General features: G+C 38.6%; 1 protein-coding gene across 1 annotated transcript in view; it reads left to right on the top strand.

Annotated features, from left to right (window-relative positions):
- The first annotated feature begins 1121 nt into the window (after window positions 1–1121).
- Window positions 1122–15681, top strand: part of STX12 (syntaxin 12) — a 62973-nt gene continuing 48413 nt past the window's right edge. The window contains exons 1-3 of the mRNA XM_077150649.1: window positions 1122–1392; window positions 12762–12831; window positions 14221–14320. Of these exons, the coding sequence (XP_077006764.1) occupies window positions 1275–1392; window positions 12762–12831; window positions 14221–14320 (288 nt within the window). The 5' untranslated portion in view covers window positions 1122–1274. The remainder of the gene's footprint in view (window positions 1393–12761; window positions 12832–14220; window positions 14321–15681) is intronic.

The raw sequence follows: 15681 nt of genomic DNA, 5'->3' as shown, positions 1-15681 counted from the left end.
ACGGGGTTGAATTTTAGGGAAATAGAGAGATGATGACGGAGTCAACATAGTGTATGAGTTTTGTAGTCAAATCTCATTAAAGCGAATTAACCTCTATGGCCTTATTTTTTCCTCGTCTGTAAAACGGAAAAAAATAAAGCTTACTTTGCAGAGTTACTTCAGCTTTAAAAAATTGACCGTCTATTATTTATTCAAAATAATTTTTTTCTTTGAATGAGGATTTACAAATTTATATATTCTTTCCTATGGAAAAAAAACACACAAAAAATGAACAAGTAAGCAGGTAAGGAAGAACTTTTAGATGAAAGCCTGACAAGATCTAGGAAAATGGAGGACAGTACTGTCTGCCTACTTACAAAAAGCAAATGAATGCTCAGTGCTTTTCAGAGATTTCAAGCAGGAGATATTACACTTAACTGATATCCCCTAATCTACAGCACTCAAATGGCAAACCAAATCCTTCAGTAGCCAAGAATACCAAGATGACTGGAATATTCAAATGCAACGTATCCAGTTCTTCAAAATGGTCCATGGTGCAATGCTTATATCAGACCTCCAGAGAAACAGTGTCTTTTGTTGCAAGTTTCCCAGCAAGTTCTATATGGATAGAACATCGATCCTTACTGTGAAAGAGCTTGTAAACAAGTGAATTTAGGATTCACACAACACTAGGTGCTCAAAAATATTAAGACAAAACAAAATAAATAAATAAAATTAAAAAAAATATTTAAAATTAGAAAAGGGGTGGAGGGAGAAATGAAACTGGTTGTAGGCTCCGCAAATACTACTAGAGCCCCTAAAGGATGGAAATAGAGAAAGGAATTTCAGGAGTTTGGTTTAGGATATGAGTTTAAGGTTAAGGATATGAGTTTCGAGGTTGTCAAATTCTCCTAGACTCGGGCCTGACTTCTCAGAATAGATCAGAATGGGAAGTAATGGCTGAGATCATCTGGTATAATTTTATGCAAATAGTAAATTCTTGCCTCCTGTCACTGTGCCCCGCCACTGACGTACCCAATTTGAGTCCCAATTATGTGACATCATCGCCCCGCCCCGCATCCCCAAACCTCTGTGTGTCGGGTCTCTAAGCTACAGCCCCAGGCACTCTTCCAGCGACGCATGCGCACTGCGTGAGGGCGGGGGCTAATGCGCGCGCAGCCTCAGCTCTTTCCCTGCCCTTCTCTTCCCGGTTTCCCGGTCGGCCTGCGGGTCCAGTCTGACGGCTGCTTCCGGTCGGAGCTCAGTGCCCGGCCCGCGGGTGTCAACTCCTCGTCATGTCCTACGGCCCTTTAGACATGTACCGGAACCCGGGGCCCTCGGGGCCCCAGCTCCGGGACTTCAACAGCATCATCCAGACGTGCAGCGGCAACATCCAGCGGATCAGCCAAGCCAGTGAGCCGGAGGGACCGGGCTGGGGGGCGGGCGCCGTCCCGGGGACAGGCCTGGATGAGGCCGCCGGGACGCGGAGCCTGGTTCGGGCTTCAGCGAAGGCCACGCCTGAGGCCGTCAGGCTCTCCACTCTTGGGGCGTTGAGCTGCCATCCCCTAGTATGTCAGGTCCTGGCTCCTGGAGGGTTCCGAACCCCAGCTGAAGCTCGAGGTTCTTTTCAGGAGTTCAGCTATTACGGTTTTGGGGCCGAAACTGCAGACTTGACAGCCGGAGGCTGAGGGGATGCCACCTCGAGAGCAGTGTGGTGTTGGCTTGGCATTAGTAGTCAGCCGAGTTTTTCCTGTCACCCGTCTTCCACCCACCCTCATCCCTTCCCTCTTTGGCCAGTTTGGATAGGGGGTTGTTTACTGATTTAGGCTTTACATTGACATTCTTCTCGGCCTCTGATTCCTCCTAAATTAGCAGTTTTCAGTGAAAGGAAGTACGGAGTGCGTGTATTTGGATGACTTTATAAACAGTTCTTTCTGTAATGAATATGGGAACCAGATACAATGACTGTGTTTTAGGTATGGGATGACTTCTGTTTTAATAAAGAGAATTCATTGAAAACATCTCAGTTTACATTATTTTGTCTTTTGTGTAGCAAAGGATTTATGTATGTTTTTGGATTACAAGTGGGATGAGACTTTAGTTTCCTTCCATATTGAGCTACTCTTTCCAACAATTCTGATGCACGGAGAGGCTCAGGGATCTGACCACAATCACACACTAAGACCTGGTAGAGTTGGTGGCAGAATTCAGAATGTCCCCAAATCCCCTCCCCACCATCAGTGGCTAGTGAGACTAGCATAAGTCTGAATTCAGAGCCTTGTAAACAGGTGGTGAGCAGCAGCAACTTTACTTGGAAAGAATGGTGATTATCATCATTGTTGTTTAGTATTGTGTATTTGTGAGTTTTGCTATGTGCTGTTAATAGAACTACTGGGTCCTGAATTCAATTATGTCCTGTATTTTAAAGGATAAACTGTCACTTTGCTTTTAAATTTAAATGTGTAATGAAAATTTGAGAGGCAGAAAGTTTCTGATGGGAAGGAATTGAGATTGAGTGATGTGGAAGTAGAGAAACGTGTATGGTCCGTTAAATCCAGAAATAAAAATAAATTAACATGACCAGTGGATAGAAAGGATACTACTTTGTGCTTCAGTTTCCTTTTGTGAGGGAGATGAAATACTGGTTAGATCAGAAAATTCTGGTTGAAGGCTGAAAGCTTCTTGTTGAGGTTAAATCTAATTTTTGTGTTTGTTTGTTTGTGAAGTATTCATTCAAGATGTTATTTGTTTACCTGGATATGGAGTAAGTATAGGAACTGGCACAGATTCTTTTGTCAGCAGGCCTTTGAAATACATAAATAACCTGAATATAAATAAAGTCAAAAGGGATCAGTGCTATAGAAGACACACATATGACATTATCTGGGTATTCAGGGAAGAGAGGGGACATTTCCATTTGGGGAGGTATCAGAGAAAGATTATAGTATTCTAGCTAAATCTAGAAAGATGATGATAGAAAGAAATTGGACTTTTGAAGGTAAAGAGGAGAAGAGCATTCCAGGAGGAGAGAATAAAATGAGCAGTCTCGGTAGTAGAAAAGCATGGGGTGTATATGGGAAAGTAGAGTAATTCGGTTTGGCTAGAGTGATGGATTCAGGAAAACAGTAGAAAATAGGGTTGGGAAGGTAAGTTGGCACCACACATGAAGGGCTTTAAGTGTTGGGCCAAGGGGCTTAGAATTAATTATTTAGGAATGTGTAAATTAAATTGGAAGGAAGAGAGACTGGACTCAGCTATCAGGGACTGTGAGAACGAAAAGGAAGGAAAGGATAGGAGAGGTTTGCTTGGAGATAGAACTAATAAGACTTAGCTGTTGATTTGATATTGGGCCCAAGGGGATCATTGAAGTCAACTACTAATAGCATTAATAGCTAACATTTATTGAGTACATACTGTGTGCCAGGCAGTATGAAAAGTGCTTTCCATGCATTGTCTTAATTAAATTTATGACAATCCTGTGCAGTAGGTACCGATATTGTTTTCATTTTATGGAAATGGGCTGAGAGTAGTTAAATACTGCTCAGCTAATATATGGCAAGCCAAATTGGAATAGGTCTGTCTCTTGTGAACATCAGCCTTTTTATAATTTTTAAAATCAATTATTACAGTTCTGTAGTGGTTAACACGTCAACTATACAGGTGACTTGTTTTTTCACCCCATAGAGGAAACTATGGGGAATACCTGAACCTGTGACGCTCTCTTCCTTCTCTTCTTGAGGTGTGGTCTGTCTCCCCTGCTAGATTGTTAGCTCCTTTGAGGTAGGGGACATGACTTCTCATCTTTGTATTTCTAGAATTTATCTTAGTCCCAAGCATATAGTAGATTGGAGCATTCATGTAGCAAGCGTTCTTTGAGCATCTACTATATGCCAAGCATTGTTCTAGGTGCCTGGGCAAGAGGATGAAAAGGACAGTCAAAACCCCTGCTCTGATAGAGTGTGTGTATGGACATACATATATATAGGCAAAATGATATCAATAATAAATTGTATTAGTTAGGGTTCTCTAGAGAAACAGAATCAACAGGGAATGCCTGCAAATAAAAAATTTATAAAAGTGTCTCACTTGACTGCAGGAACGCAGAGTCCGAAATCCGCAGGGCAGGCTGTGAAGCCTAGGACTCCAATGGAGGCTTGCCAGCCAAAGCAGGAAGAGAACCTGTCTCTTCTGAATCCTCCTTAAAAGGTTTCTGGTGATTAGATTAAGCATCACTCATTGCAGAAGACACTCCCCTTGTCTGATTATAAATGGAATCAGCTGTGGATGCAGCTGACGTGATCATGATCTAGTTCTATGAAATGTCCTCATCTCAACAGACAGGCCAGCACTTGCCCAACCAGACAAACAGGTACCACCACTTGGCTAAGTTGACACATGAACCTGACCATGACGTAAGTGCTATGAAGAAAAATAAAGCAGGGTAAGGGGCTAGAGAGTGAGGAGAGAGGGAGAAATTTTGGAGAAGTTGGTCAAGGAAGGCCTCTGAGGAGGTGACATTTGAGAAGACACCTGAATGAAGTGAGGAAGTGAACTTTGGGGGTGCTGGGAAAAGGCATTCTAGGCAGAGGGAACAGCAAGAGCAAGGACTTTGGTGTGTTCAAAGAATAGCAAGGAGGCCGGTGTGGTTGGACTGCAGCTGGAGAAGAGGAAAACAGTAGGAAAAGAGGTGGGAGAGGTAGCCAGGCATTAGATCATATAGGTTCTTGATATTTAATAAATACTTTGTATTTAATTGATTTGAATGAATGCGGTTTTCTACCATTTTGGAACTCTTCCTGCCTCTTTCCCCTTGTACTTTGTGGTACCTACACCCGCTATGGCCCTAGGCAGTACAAATTGAAATTCCTCTCCTAGAACTGTTTGGTGAGTAATTTAAAATTTGAAATTGCTAAATAATGTTGCTTCTGCCCAGTTATCGGGCTAGTGCCTATCCCCCAAACCTCTCCAGGATATGGTGGTTATACCCAAGTTTGCACTCTGAATGTGAGCTGTACAGACATATACCCACACACATACAGGCCTACAAGGACCTATAACCATTGAAAGTTTGAGAAAATAGCTATTTTTTTCCTAAATTGGTCAGCCACAGATATGGGTTTGGAATTGCTGTACATGTCAGCTTGAAATGGAGCCGGCCACTCTGTGGGTTGTTATAGGTACAGCTAGGATTGACTGCTTGGTGCCGAGGGTTGGCCTCAGTATGTGTGTAGTACAGAGGAAAAATACTTGACTCTGCCTGTTGTGGAATGGAGGGTCTGGAGGAATATTGCTGAGGTAGATATGGGGAACAAACTAATAGATTAAAGTTAATTCTTCGAAGAGATTAAAAAGCAGTGTTTCTGTTCTTGATGTTGCTGATTTATTGATATGATTTCATTTTCTAAAAAAATAAAAGTTGAACTTTTAAAACATTTAAAAGCCCTTTGCCTTTTATCACCATCCTCTTAATACTTCATCATCTCAACACCTGTATTCCAACAGCATACTTTAAGCTAGTGTCCCTGTAGTCTTTCTCCATCCTAGTTCATCCTGATAATGCTGTGAACAGTGTGTCTAAAATCCCGTTTTCGTTATGCTATTCACCTGTTCAAGAGCCTTCAGTGACTTTCTGTTGTCTATTGCATTAACATTCCACTTTGCTTTCATTCTTTCTGTGATCTGAACCCAAACTGCACATTTTCTACGCCTCACCCTTTGCTATAAGCTGGCTGTTTTTCCTAATGTCCTTGAACAAGGTTTTTTGCTCCAAGATTTGCTCATTCTGTTCCCCCTTTCTTTTAACGTCTTTCCTCTCCCTACCTGACTAGCCATCTAAACAATATAAATCCTTTGAAATGTGCTTTAATTCTTCCCCTTATAATGCAGCCTTACTTTGCATCTGAAAGGTAGTGTCAAGGCATAGAAAGAGCATGGACTTGAGAGTTAGCAGCTCTGTGAATGAATTCTTGCTCCTCTATATTCTTTTAAACCTGGGCAGGTTATTTTCCCTTTTGTCTGTTACTCCTTGTAAAAAATGAAAGGAACTGTTAAAATGGGATGCTTTAAAGTGTCTAGAATAGTGCCTGGTACATGGATGCTATTCAGGAAATGGATATTATTTGCTGAGTCTCCACGTTATAGTTTAGTAGTTAGGTAGGCAGATTTAGAAGTTTGGATTTGAATCCTAGATTGGCTTCCTTCTGGCTGTGTAAAATATTGTTTTACCTTTCTGCTTTTCAGTTCCCTCGTCTATAAAATAGAGTTAATAATAATATCTACTCTATATGGTGTAAGAATTGAATGAGGTAATTTATAGAAAGTGCTTAAAGCAGTGCCTGCTACATATTAAGTGCTTAAGAAATGTTATTTTGTTTTTCTTTGAATTTTTAAACATTTTTTAGCACAGGCAAACACATATTCTGTCTTCTTTAATTTGTTTTTTTTGTCTGTATCACTCCAACTAGAGAGTCCCCTGTTCTAGTTTCCTGGGTTATACACTTCTCTTAAGCTATAGTGCCTGGCACGGCAGTGGATTTGTAGTTGGCATTCAATATGCACTTAATTGATTTTATTATTGCTAAGTACATTTTCTTGGTCTTGAGTTTCACAATAATAATAGTTACCCTTAATTGAGTGCTTTTGTGTGCCAGACACTGTTCTCAATTTAGCTTCACATTATCTCATTTCATCCTCACAATAGTCGTATGAGAGTTCACTTGTTATTCCCATTTTTTTAAGGTAAGAAATCAGAGTCACAGAGGTAAGGAGCCTATTCCTCAAGATCATGCAGCTGTGAAATTATGGAATCAGGATTCAGACATGGGCAGTCTTAATTCATAGTCTCTGTGCTTAACTATGACATATTCTATCATTTGTATGGTAAATGGAATGTTATGCTTTTGATATTTAATACTCATTTTAGTTTAGAGCTTTACTGTTGTAAAACAGTGACTATTTTTAACAAGTCAGGTAATTTTCATTGTAACTATATGAAAGCAGAATATAAACCTGATTTTCAGAGTAATACACTGAGATGGTTTCATTGTCATAATCACCACATGGGGCTATCTTGTGCTCGTTTGACATGTGAAATATTTTCATTAAATATATGTTTGCTTTTAATCTGCTGAGCTAAAGCATTAGTTTATCAAATAAAGAAAAGATTTTTGAATAAATCCCTGCTTTGGTGGTTATGAAGGGCACTATTAAACAGTTCTGCTTCTTTTGGTTACAGTAAACCAAGACATTACTGTCCTCATGATTTGAGTTTAAGGTTATTTGATACCTGAGACTAACTGAAAACTTTTAGGAAAATATCTTTATATTCACAAATTCAGAAAGAGTTGATGGAGGCTTGAATTAATTCCAGTGCTTAGCTAGCAGATGACCCTAAAAAACAGCCCCCATTTTCCTTCTCTCCAAAAAAAGAACCCCATAAATTATGATCATCTCAATAAAGGAAACCAGAAAAGTCTAAATGAAAAAAAATTACCATAAAATCTCTAGGTTATTTAATAAGTTTAAGAGATAGTACTGTGATTCTTTGACATATCTCTAGAATTTTTAAGGAGGGCTCTATTTTGTAAAGAATGTTAAAGAGATTTGTTTTCTTAACTTTTTTGTTGACTCTACCTCTTTGTGTCATCATACACTTAACCAGTTATTTCCTGGAGTATTATGTGTGGATGTTTGTGCATGCACACTTGTCTGTGTGTATGGCCATAGAAATACAAAAATGAGTGGTCATGGTCCCTCTCCTCCAGAGGCATCCAGTCAGTCCAGCTCCATTTTTATATGCATTTACAAAGTTAAGAAAGTCACAGGCAGAGCCTTTTTTTTTAAAAAAAATTTTTATTTTTTTAAATGTAACAATGTACAAACACGAACATTCTTACTATGTGATCATTCCATTCTTGGTATATATTCAAAAACTCACAATATTATCACCATGATCATTTCATAGGGCATTTGTATCAATTCAGAAAAAGAAATAAAAAGAAAAAACCTCATATATACCATACCCCTTACCCCTCCCTCTCATTGATTGCTAGTATTTCCATCTACCCAATATATATTAGCCTTTGTTTCCCCTATTTTTTTTCTATACCCCTTATCATTCCCTTTCATTGATCACTAGCAATTCAACCTACTAATTTACTTTAACATTTGTTCCCCCTATTATTTATTTATTTTTAATCCATATGTTTTACTCATCTGTCTATCCTGTAGTTAAAAGGAGCATCAGACACAAGGTTTTTACAATCACACAGTTACATTGTGAAAGCTACATCATTATACAATCATCCTCAAGAAACATGGCTCCTGGAACACAGCTCTACATTTTCAGGCACTTCCCTCTAGCCTCTCCAATATACCTTAACTAAAAAGGTGATATCTATAATAATGCATAAGAATAACCTCCAGGATATTCTCTTGGCTCTATTTGAAATCTCTCAGCCATTGACACTTTATTTTGTCTCATTTCTCTCTTCCCCATTTTGGTTGAGAAGGTTTTCTCAGTCCCTTGATTCTGAGTCCCAGCTCATTCTAGGATTTCTGTTCCGTGTTGCCAGGAAGGTTTACACCCCTGTGTGCCATGTCCCACATAGAGGGGCGGGCAGTGAGTTTGCTTGCTGTATTGGCTGAGAGAGAGAGGCCACATCTGAGCAACAAAAGAGGTTCCTGGGGGTGACTCTTAGGCCTAATTTTAAGTAAGTTTAGCCTATTCTTTGTGGGGATAAGTTTCATATGAACAACCCCCAAGATTGAGGGCAGGCAGAACCTTTTAAGTCAAACTTCAGGCTTGCAAAACACTCCCTTGGTTATAGAGTATCATTCTGGGACTTGAGCTATTTCATTATTCATTTTGAGAATTGAACAGTGGTGGGGGTACTTAGAGATCATTCAGTCATCACAGAGTTGTAAAGATTTGATGGGTAAAAAAAAAATATTCACATGAATAGTAAATACTATGGCAAATCATAAGTACTCAATAAATGGTAGTTAAATCTGAATCACAGCTATAGTTGTTAAAAAGAGATCCAGCAAAATGCAATTACTTGCCTAGTGCCATATCTAGTTAGTGGTCAAGAATGATTCATACTTCAGGTTTCCTTATTTCTAGCTCATGTTCATTCATATCTACTGCTTAGAGAAAGCAAAGGCAGGGTAAATAATTTAATCAGCAGTCATGTATGTACCCATGCAGTGCCTGGCACTATGCTGGACTCTGGTGAATATGAAGGAGTATCCCCATAAGTAGGAAGGAGTTGTGGAGCAGATTAGAGCAAGGATATCAGCCTACCTGGAGCAGAGAGCTATTAAGGTAGGCAGGTGTCAGATAAGTAGGGTGGGGCTAAGTGGAACACTGAGAAACCCAGGCCTGGCCTATGTCACTACATTCTATTTCCTTACAAGTCAGCCCTTTGAGAGAAGAGTATCACCCCTGGAATTAGCTCTTGGTTTGAATTCTGGTTATTATGGCACTCTGCTCAAGAATCCATCGGTGGCTTTCTCATTTCATTAAAATTCAGAGTCCTTACAATACTTTATAAGGCTCTGTATAATCTGGCTCATTACCTCCTTGGCTGATCCTCTTATCTCACTCTCCCTCAGTGCATACCCGCCCCTGTGCTGTTTCTTTCAGGTCAGGCAGTTTTGTCTTGGGGTCTTTACTTGTAACTTTGCCTAGAATGCTTCTCTCCCAGACATCGTCTGTATGACTTCAACTTTCACTTCCTTTAGATCTTTGTTCAGTGTCACCTTATCAGATAGGTTTCCTCTGTCCACCCTATATAAACTAATACCCTTTGCTCACCTCCTGTTATTCTAGTCCTTACTTGTTTTTCTTTTTAGTACTTATCACCACCTGATATGTGCTTATTATTATCTATCTCTTTTCCTTAGAATCTGAGCTTCTTGAGAGCAAGTGTCTTCTAGAGTATAGAACAGACCATCTAAATGAATGACTGAATGAATGAATTCTAGAACTTTCTTGAACCTCAGTTTGCCCATATGTAATATTGGGAAAATAATGTTGTGATCAAATAAGGTACTTCTTTTCAAGTACTTAGCACAGTGGCTCATAGTAAGTGCTCAGTAAATTATTTCAATTTGTGTCACTGGCCAATTAATATCTTTAGTGGTATCCTAATTCCCATTTGACCTAGGTAAGAAGGAAATTCTGTGTTAGCAATAAAGAAAAATGGTTATTTATAGCTTACATAGTGCTGTCTTAGCAGAATGTAGCAATTAATAATGCCTTAATTTTCGTATGGAGTCATTAAGCTGCAAGTAACCCTTACTCAGTAGAATAGATTTAGGGAAGTTTGTCAAAAGCAAATTTTTAATCAAGTGAATCCTACATTTCCATTATAATATTGGAGTTGTATTCTTTTTGAAAAACCTGGTCTCAAGATAAAATCATAATTTGAAGTGCTACAAACCTACATATTCTTGACTCTGGAAATTTTTGCTTTGTAATACCCATATACAGTGATTTTGGCTAGGGAGAAATAACTGGTACATACTGCTATGGCCTGGGTTGTTCACTTTCTGCTTAGCAATAGAGTCACCCAGGAATCAATCAAATAGAAGATTTTGCTTACAAAACAAAATGAGATTTTGTTTCTTATCAGACTTAGGAACTTTTAGTATTTTAGTATTATTATAGGGTAAGTGGTACTTGATAAGCTTTAACTTGCTATTTTACTACTGTTGCTTTGGTGAACAAATTGGAAACAGAATTATAACTGTGACCCCAAATTATGTTATTTTAAGGAGAACCATATCATAAAATGAATTTGGAATGATTAGTTTTTAAATTTCAAAATTCTAGTAAGTGAGAGTTCTTTCTCATTGAATATGGGAACATTACATGTATACTGCCCCTTTAATAAATACAAATTCATGCATTTTACGTTGATTTCTTCAACTTCTTCCCAGTAAGCCAGTCATTAAGCAGTCTAGTATCATAAATGAAACTTTTACATGAATCCAGAGGATAGGAAAGGACCTCATGAAGGAGACTGCCTTTTGGCTGGAGGAGCTGTAATACCTATTGCATTATGTTTTCTACTTGAAGTTCTAGTGAAACTTGAAAATAAGTGTGTTTCCCCTGGGCAAATAGTCCTTTATTAAACTGTTCTGTACTCCAGATGCTTTTATTAGAAGACAATGAATGCTCTTAAAAAGCAAGCAAGCAAAACAAATATACAACTAAATTCCAACTTCTATAAATGAATGAATGAATGAATCCTCCCACCCCCCAACGTACACGCATTCTCCCTGCCAATCAGAGAAAGAAAATAGAAAGCAGGACAGGGTCCCTATTTCTATTGCAGAAATCAATGAGGGACAGGGATATTCAGATTCCTAGGCAGACTGGTGTTAAAGCTATTCCTCCTTTTTGATAGTCAGATTCTTCTGGTCCAGAATTAATGGTCTAGATGTTCAGGATTCAGACTCGAAAACCCTGGACTATTGGTAGAACCATTCCTAGTCATAGCAAAAGACTAGGAAAAGGTAGAGAGGTCTATCTGAACAAATAATGTACATTTGCTATATCACAGTATGGGTAGTATGGTTGAAATAACTCAGGCATTACCATTGGAGTCTGGGATTGAATTTTGGATCTGCTACTTATTGTGCAGATTATTGCTTTGCTGTGCTAAAGCTGCCAGAATGCAATATACTAGGAATGGAGTGGCTTTTAAAAAGGGAACTTATTAAATTGCAAATTTACAGTTCTAATGCCATACAAATATACAAACTAAAGCATCCAGGGAAAGATACCTTGACTCAAGGAAGGCCTATAGGTCCAGAACACCTCCGTCAGCTGGGAAGGCACTTGGCTGGCATCTGCTGGAGTCTTTGCCTTCTGGTTTCAAACAGCTTCCCCAGGGGCATTTTCTTTCTGCAACTCAAACATCTGCATCTCATGTTGGCTCTGTCGCTTCTGTAGACTCTGTCGGCTCTAAATCTTTATCCAAAATGGTTCCCTCTTAAAGGACTCCAATAAGCAACCCCACCTTGAATAGGTGGAGACATATCTCCATGGAAATCACTTACTCAGAAGGTCCTACTCATAATTGGGTGGGGTCACATCTCCATTGAAACAATTTAATAAAAAATATCCCACCCAATGATAGTGAATCAGGATTAAAGAACATGGCTTTTCTGGGGTATACAACAGTTGCAAACTGGTACACTTATATAAGATACTTACCCTCTCCAAATAGATTTCTCACTCTGCAAATGAAGATATATCTACTTCAGACCATTGCTTTGAAAATTAATAAGATAATGCATACAAGCGCCTAGTATAGTGCCTGGCACAGAGAGGGGCTCAGTCAGTAGTAACTTATTATCAATAATTAATGTTTGTTGCCTTTCCAGAAATGTTTACCTTAGGAAAAATATTGTGTTTTTGTGGATTTCAATTTTTTGTTGTTGCCAAATTGATATTTGGTATTAAAGCCCTTCCAAAGGTGATGAAATTTTTATCCAGTGCTGTGGGTGATCTGGAAAAATTAGTGAGTTCTTTGGAGGTGATTTAAAAAAAACTACTGACCTCTATTTAGTGACATAGTTACTCTGTCAGAGAAAGGTGAGCCTTGTAATTAGTTTTTGGAGATATATATGCCAAGGTTTTGATCATAGCATGCTTTCTTTTAGTTGCAAGCACTTTTTCAGGATGTGGAAAGAGATTAGTGATCTAAGAAATAGGTGCTCATGATGAATGTACTTTTCTTTAAAAGAATCTTTTTCCCCCTTCTTCCCAGCTGCTCAGATTAAGAATTTGATGAGCCAACTAGGAACTAAGCAGGACTCAAGCAAGCTACAGGAAAATCTGTGAGTAGCTTCCGAACAAGGTTGGGTTTTGTGAGGGCCCTTTGAGGACACACTCAGTGCCCTTGCTGCATGGAAGCTTAGGTTTCAGGTCTTTGTAAGTGAAAATGAGAGGCAGTGGGACATGAGCTAATAGTTCAACCTAGAAGAGGGGCAACAAAATATATTAGTGGGTGTTGATCTCTGCCGACTGTCAAAGTCCTTGAACTTGGGTTCTTTCTTCCCCTGGGTAGTTAAACAGAACAATTTAGGAAAGTTAAGAAGGGAACCCCTACTACTTGAGCTGTATTCTGCCCATAATGTTGCCTAAATGAGCCTCCTTAATGGTCTAGGACTCCTGATGATCTGCAGACCCAATCTAGTCTGGTTGCAAATATATAATTGAAAATGTATTCAGAATGACCCAAGGGAAGTCTGAGGGAGAGAATAGTACTCTGGTAATAGGGACTCCTGATTCTTTTTATCATATCCTTATTGACTCCACTTCTGCTTTTAGAAGTTCTCTAAAATATCTTGAACATTTTTCTTTGTTTCCTGTCTCAGGCATTTTGAAGTTAGAAAATGACTTACTACTTTCAACTTTTTCCAGGGAGATGTGAAATATGATAAGTGGAAACTGTCAGTATTATCTGACATGGTCAGGCTCTTGGTTCACTTTCTGTTAAAATATCTTTCCTTATTTATTTAATTTTTTAAAATCCCAGAAGCCCCTTTGGATTGCCCTGTCCAATTTCACTTAATACATTACGTATTCTTCCCTCTTTAATTTCCTTCTCTCCCTATTTAAGCAGCATAGGCTTCTTTGTTTTCAAGAGAATAACTGGTAGGGAGCCCAGGATAAAGCTGCAAAAGAACTAGCTTTATGTAAGAACATGAAAGTAGATCTTTGGGGGTTGTTCCTTAGGGTAGGAAGCAATGCTTTTGATGCATGTTTCCTCCAGCAACCTGGGCCTGGATTCTATCTCTAGTCAGTAGACTAGATACTAACCATGCAGAACTCCTTTGGGTGGTTCAGTATGTGAGCTTTGCAAGAGAGTTCAGCATGTTAAAAGTGTTAGATTTAGGTGTGGGTAGCATTGCTCTTCTAATATTTCAATCAGAAATTATGATGTGCTTTTATTTTCTTCTCAAACTGATGAATTCCTGATCTTTGCTTCCTTAAGCAGGTTTCATTGAGGCAGGTTCATTGTGCTCAGTAATGTAAAGATGACTTGAAGTGGTTTGACTGAGCAGTATTTGTGGAATTTTGTTTTGAACCTCAGCATCTAGGAGTCAGTCTCTTCACAAGTGTTTCATTCCCTGCATTGTAAGACACTCTGAGAACAAAGTGATGCTGATTGTAACAGCTCTTAAGAAGTGAGAATATCCTGAAACATGTCTTTTCTCTCTTAGGCAACAGTTACAACACTCTACAAATAAGCTTGCCAAGGAAACAAATGAATTGCTGAAGGAATTAGGGTCTTTGCCCCTTCCCTTATCTACTTCAGAACAGGTTGGTATTTTCATTTTTTAATAGGTAAGGACTTTGTTTTAATGGAAAGGCAGTGTATGAAGCAGGAAATAACTCCCCTTTTCATGCTAGATAATTTTCTCTGAACCTCAGTTTCCTTATCTGTAAAATGGAGGTGGGTATGTGATATTGTGACAATAGAAACAATGTATGTACAGTATCTAGCAAAGTGCCTGGTATTAATGGGTACTCAATATGTGATGGTTGCTGCTATGATTAATAATAATGTATTACTGAAATGGGTTTAACTGAAGAAGAATGTCAATGTTTGCCTGTGTTTGGGCTTTGGCTAGCAGCTTTATGCTTGCAGACTTGGTTCTAGTTTTTTTTTGTGTCCATTAACTATAAATTTTAATTAAAAAATCTTTCTTTTACATTCTGTAGTCACATTATGCCCCATCATAAGTCATTCATAGGTCTGAGGTTGAGGAAATACAAAGGGAAACATTTCTTTTTTCGAGTCATTTTATTCAGTGGGCATTTAAATCCTTTAAAAACACATAGTTTCTGCAGGGATTCATTGTCCCCTTAATATGTCATGCTGTTTCTTCATACTATTCCTGAAGTCACATGTGCCCTTTCCTTCACTGTGGCTTGATTCTTTTACCTGTCGTCATTTAAGGTCTACTTGAAATCCTTTCTCTTCTAGGGAAAAAATCTTCTCCATCTACCTTAGTCATAGCAATTCCATTTTGCTTCTAGCTTCTATGCCATTCATAGGGCATTTAACTTATACTGCTTTTTGTTAGTGAACCTTTTTTTTTTTATTACTGTACCCAATCTCTGATGGTTCTGAAGAGAAAGCCTACAAATTCCCTATTGTGGATTGCTTTTCAGACTGTGGGTTGAACATGAAATCATTTTAGTGTGTTGCAATCAGCACTTAAAAAATAAAGCAATAGAAATATCAGAGTGGGTTATATGATAAGGGTAAATATTGTTACGTGAAACTTTAGTTTCATACTTATGTATGTGATATCAAATTCTTACTTTGGGTACTCATCAAAAATGTGTGAAAATTGCCAGTTTTTCATATCTGAAAAGCTGCTTCATGTAGCGTATATTCGCTACTTTGGAGTTTGGGTGCCCTCATGCACGAAAGGGAAGAACAAAGAGCTGCTGGATTCTAGAAAAGATAAGTAGAACTGGATGCTTTGTCATCCTGCCACAGAGTAGTTGTGATACAAGTAATCTTAAGTAATCACCCTTTGGTTATCCATATGTGGGCTCTTTGATTAGTTGTTATTCATGCTGATATTTCAATTCATGCACCAGTTCCCCCTTATCATTTAGTATCTCAAAATTGCTCCCAAATTATAGTAATAATAATGAAAAAGAAGTCT

Source organism: Tamandua tetradactyla, chromosome 2, assembly GCF_023851605.1.
Source record: "Tamandua tetradactyla isolate mTamTet1 chromosome 2, mTamTet1.pri, whole genome shotgun sequence".
NCBI classification, from domain to species: domain Eukaryota; kingdom Metazoa; phylum Chordata; class Mammalia; order Pilosa; family Myrmecophagidae; genus Tamandua; species Tamandua tetradactyla.
Note: the sequence above shows the minus strand (reverse complement) of the source record. Positions and strands in the feature narration are given on the sequence as shown.